Below are 5,907 nucleotides of genomic sequence, written 5' to 3'. Positions count from 1 at the left end.
CTTTAACAAGACCAAGTTCTTGATTCAACCCTCTACCCGTTTCTAGTTCACCCATATCCAATGCCATTTGGAGATGTTTTTTTTTAGATTCTCGAAAATTATCCACGCGTTTAAAAGAAGCTCCCAACACATTCAAAATATTTGAAATTAATAATACAAGTTCACCTACTTGAACACACTTTTTAGAAACCGCAACAAGAGTCAATTGAAGTTGATGAGCAAAACAATGAACAGAATGAGCCGATCTACTTTCTTGTCTAATCAACGTTTTAAGACCACCTAGCTCACCTTGCATATTACTTGCCCCATCGTAACATTGCCCACGTACATTAGATAAAGTCAAAGAATGGTGAGCAAGTACATCTACATTTGCTTTCTTTAGAGATAAAGCACTAATATCTTTAATGTGAACAAGTCCAATAAATGCCTCCATCACAAACCTCATTTTGTCAACATATCTTAGACAAATAGCCTTTTGCTCTTTGCGTGACACATCTCTAGATTCATCAACCAATAAAACAAAGTAGTCACTATTTATATCCTTTATTATTGCCTTAACTGTTTCAATCTTACACGCAGTCATAATATCTTTTTGGATGTCATGAGAAGTCATTTTATTATTTTTTGGAGCTTTTTCTAACACAAAAGGTTTAATTGCATCACATCTAGCAGCTAACCAAGAAAGAACTTCAAGAAAATTACCCTTATTCAATGACGATTCACTCTCGTCATGACCACGGAATGCAAAACCTTGATTCAAGAGAAGTCTTACCACATCGATTGAAGTGTTTAACCGAATCCGATATTCATGCTTACTTTTATCATTCAACTTGTAAAATGCGGCTTGAATGGATTGTTGTTCTCGCATGAGATCTTCACACTTTCTTTTGGATTGATTATGAACGCTATTCGGTAGACCAATATGTGTAGCAAAGCTATCTTTTCTATGCCAATTTGTAAATCCCTTAGTCAAAAATACATTACCACCACCTTGATTAATGTTTTCTCCTTGAAACAAATAACAAGGTAAACAATAAGCAGCATCCGCACTAATACTGTATTCCAACCAATCGCGATATTCATCAAACCATGTATAAACAAAACGACGTGGTGTTCCAAAAAAATTAGTTTGAGGAAACTGATGATTTTGAGGTTGACAAAGACCTTTAATGATATATGCCCTCCTTATCTCATCACGAAGGTTTGGATGATAATTCAAAATTGGAGTTCTTTCAGCCGGATCAGCCTTTAAATCATTTACATCAAATTCTTGTCTTTGGGAAGAGTGAGATGATATTTCTATTTGGTTGACATTTTCATCTCGGCGTAGTTGATTTTGATTTNTCTTGTTATTTGTAAGGTTCTTTAACGATCAGATTAGAATCTTATCGTGATTTTTTTATTATATCGTACGTAATCGAATTGTTTTCCGATCATAATTATCTAATAATGATGAGATTTGGATCTTTTAAGGGCTACATTTTTCTTCGCTACAGGATTTTTTCATGCAATATGTTCTATAAGAATAATTTCCTTTATAGTATTTGAATCAATGGTTTATTAATCTCCCATTATGATACAAGTAATTTGAAGATAACATGAAATATCATCGTACCAGTCACGAACCCTTCTCTGAAATCTAAGATTAACTCCTAAATTATTTTTTGAAAGAATCTTTCTTTCATTACTCTTTGGGTCTAATAATATTCTTTAAAATATTTTTCAATCCGTTGAATCAAATTCTATTCTTAAAACTGGGCATGGTAAATCAACATGCCATCCTAATAAGCTATGAGAAAACATATATAATATAAGCGTATATTCTTTTACTTCTGAAAACTCTTCCTAGTTTCATAAAATATTAAACAAATAAAATTATGAAAGCATAACTGGATATTCTAAAAATATAAACACTTATATGATGCAAATAAAAAGGAGCAAACTACATAAATTCCACTAGGTTAGGTCTTAATTAATAGGATTCACGATAGTTTCGAATATTATTTCATACATGTATCTCCAACGAATTTAAAAAGCGAGATATATGTTTTATTAGTTTGAATTAAATAGTTATAACCGATTTCCTTAATTAAAGCAGTAATTGACCACTCTAACGAATTTTCAGTATCCCACCATATGAGTATATCAATTTTTTCAAAAGTATCGATTTCATAAAATCAGAATAACTGTGAACTTCACTTTCTTGGTAGTAGATCGTTTTTATTTCTTTCCTTACTTACATGTATCTATATGTCTATCTTTTAATATATATAATTATTTATATAACAGAAAAGAGTCATATTTGCTCTTGTACTCTTAGAAAAGGGTTATACTTACCCTTAGTTATATTTTTTTGATATATTTGCCCTTACCATCCAACTTTGAGCACATATTTGCCCTCAGATAGTTAAGTATTATGCCACCACTTTTATTATCCTACGTGGCGCTTACATGTCTCCTACACGGATAAATTTTTAATATAATTAAATTTTACTTTCTATTTAATATTTACCTAACCCACTTAAATAAAACCCGACCCACCCAATTTAAAAACCCTTTAACCCTAACCCGGTAGCTATCCTCTCGAAATTACCATCCAATTCACCATGGCATTCTTATCAAAGCATTATCACCAATTTTTACTCTATATTCATGGTGTGTTCCTCACCCTTCAACTGATGAAAGTACAAAAAACTAGTTCCGCTAACGTTACTCTATATTCATGGTGTGTTCCTCACCCTTTAACTCACCTCATCTTCACTCCTCCCTTCCCATTGCCCTCATCCTTGCTCTTCCACTCATCCGTAATTTTTATCTAAATTATATATATATAAATACTTTTAGAATAATATTTTTTCACTTACTTATCAAATATAAAAAAACTAAACCAAAAAACTCACTTATCTTTCAGAAAATATTTTTCTCCGTACCGATAATTAGAACCTGTATAGATTGGCTTAAAAGTTGGTCAAACTTACTTTTAAGTCATTTCTAGCTTTTGGGAGTGTTTGACAAAGTTAAAAATAACTTAAAATAAGTTTTTTTTAAATGACTTTAAAAAATTAAAAATCAAAAGTAGGACTTCCCCTACTTTTTTATTTTTTGACTTAAAAGTCATTTAAGTTTAGCTCTTTATTTTTACTTAAAAACTATTTTTTTTCCGCCACGATATAATAAAAAAATCACGATAAGGAGTACCTTCTTTAGAAAACTTTCGTAGTGCGAATTTGTTTGTCTTATTATAGCTTTTAACAATTGAAAATGATAATTAGCAAAGGAAAAATCTGATCTAATTAAAGAAGGTACTCCTATAACAATTAATCGGATGTCTTGTTATTTGTAAGGTTCTTTAACGATCAGATTAGAATCTTATCGTGATTTTTTTATTATATCGTACGTAATCGAATTGTTTTCCGATCATAATTATCTAATAATGATGAGATTTGGATCTTTTAAGGGCTACATTTTTCTTCGCTACAGGATTTTTTCATGCAATATGTTCTATAAGAATAATTTCCTTTATAGTATTTGAATCAATGGTTTATTAATCTCCCATTATGATACAAGTAATTTGAAGATAACATGAAATATCATCGTACCAGTCACGAACCCTTCTCTGAAATCTAAGATTAACTCCTAAATTATTTTTTGAAAGAATCTTTCTTTCATTACTCTTTGGGTCTAATAATATTCTTTAAAATATTTTTCAATCCGTTGGATCAAATTCTATTCTTGAAACTGGACATGGTAAATCAACATGTCATCCTAATAAGTAGGACTGTACATGACCAGGTTGGTTAGGGTTTTTCAAATATCAAATCAAATCATTTTTGTAAAAAATTTAAATTGATAAACCAAACCAAACTAATAAAATTCGGATTTTTTCGGATTTTTCAACCTCGGGTTGGTTCGGGTTTTTCAAATACCAAATCAAACCATTGTGTTGAATTTTTATATTTATAAATCAAACCAAACTAATAAACCTCGGATTTTTTCAGATTTTTGGATTTTTTCGGTAAAGTTTGCATACAAACATATAATTAACTTGTGCTCCAAAAATTTCTTTAGTCCAACCAAAATACAATTATCTAAGATGTTTCTTAAGAAAATAACACAAAATATGAGAGGAGTACTGATGTCACTAAAATATTCAATAAAAATAATAATGAAATCATCATATAAAATAAATATTGCAAAGACATAATGAAAATGATCATAATTTAAAAGTACTAAATCATGCTAAAATAAGTTTAATAAGTATTAGTCACATTACTAAATATTTAATTTAAGGAAAATTAAAATTAGATTATGTATTTTAATTGTCTAAACCAATGTAAAATTAAAGAATAAATATTCAACATTATTTTCATTCTTAGTGTTCAATTGATTTTCTTTTTGCATTAGTATTAGTTTGATTTTAATTTATTTTTTATTATAATTATCAACATCTATGAACTATAATCTTTATTGGACCATTCCGAATTCTAAGTTTTAAACTTGAAATAATTTATTAAAAGATAAAATCTATGAAATAGTATAAGAAATATTTTAAAATTATATCAAAGTAAATATTTTTATGTATAAAATAAAATTTTAAAATTACATAAATAATATAATGTCGAGTTGATTTGGTCTCGGATTGGTTTTTTTTAGTTAAAACCAAACCAACTCAAATATAATCGGGTTTTTTTTTTCCAATACCAAACGAATAGTCAAACCAAACACTAGTCGAGTTTTTTTTTCCGATTTGACTCGGTTTACGATTTTGTTTGATTTTCGATTCGATTTTGTACACTCCTACTAATAAGTAATAAGCTAAGAGAAAACATAATACAAGCGTAAATTCTTTTAGTTCTGAAAACTCTTCCCAGTTTAATAAAATATCAAACAAATAAAATTATGAAAGCATAACTGGATATTCTAAAAATAAACACTTATATGATGCAAATAAAAATATAGTCAAGCCAACTCATTATAGTGGCAGTATTTTTCTGAACATTTTATGGTTTTTATAGCGATCGAGTTTTGTTATATATGCATACTGACTTTGATGCTTTGATCTCATATGAAATTCATTGAGCAACTATCCCAATTAAAAAGACCAGAAAATGGTCAAACATGTCTGCAGTTAATAGCTTGGTCAAAAATACTCATGTCGTCAATAATTTGGTCTAAAAATATGCAAATATAATATTTAGTGTAAAGATATGACTGAAGGGGTACTAGAATTTTTCCAAACATGAAAGATGCTAAAAGGAGTAAAGTATACAGGAATTTTTGACCAATTGCGCATGTTGATCATGTAACTAAATTTAGACCAGTTGCGCATGTTAGAACACAATTTATAAATTAAAGTGATGACAAAGATGTTGTGTCACAAATTGAAAAAAGTGTTGCTAAATATAATTTCAGAGAATCAAAGTGCGTTTGTGACTAGTATTCTGATATGTCAAGACCTAGTGCAGCTATATAATAGGAAGAAAATACATAGGAAACATACTTGTAAAGATAAGTGATGGATTGATGATATAATCCAGAGAGACATTATTGTATAAGCACAATTAGTGGTAAACATATATAGATAGGTTGGGTGGTGCATGTTTTCTTTTGTTTAGTTTGTGAAATTGTGTTATTAATAATATGTGGATACTTCAACCAAAAAAAAAAGGTGCAAACATGAAAGATGTCAAATATAAATAGATAGATCTTACGTCTCTCTTAGTGAAAATATAATTGTCCTTCTAATCCATCGCTTATGGTCTATGCTTAATTCATACAAAATAGTTTGTCAATAGTCTTCCGATGATATATACTTCAAAGCTTCCTTCTTTTTTATATTTTTTATTTGATGTCTGATATTCATATTAAAATGCAGCTAATTTGAATTTACATCAATTATATAAAATT

The 5,907-nt window shown here is 28.9% G+C and overlaps 1 protein-coding gene across 1 annotated transcript in view; it reads right to left on the bottom strand.

Moving 5' to 3' along the window:
- Positions 1-1,345, bottom strand: part of LOC125850625 (uncharacterized) — a gene marked incomplete at its 5' end in the record, with an annotated part of 2,180 nt that extends 835 nt beyond the window's left edge. The window contains one exon of the mRNA XM_049530487.1: positions 170-1,345. Within this exon, the coding sequence (XP_049386444.1) occupies positions 170-1,345 (1,176 nt within the window). The remainder of the gene's footprint in view (positions 1-169) is intronic.
- Positions 1,346-5,907: the final 4,562 nt, after the last annotated feature.

Source organism: Solanum stenotomum, unplaced genomic scaffold (genome assembly GCF_019186545.1).
Source record: "Solanum stenotomum isolate F172 unplaced genomic scaffold, ASM1918654v1 scaffold18239, whole genome shotgun sequence".
NCBI classification, from domain to species: domain Eukaryota; kingdom Viridiplantae; phylum Streptophyta; class Magnoliopsida; order Solanales; family Solanaceae; genus Solanum; species Solanum stenotomum.
Note: the sequence above shows the minus strand (reverse complement) of the source record. Positions and strands in the feature narration are given on the sequence as shown.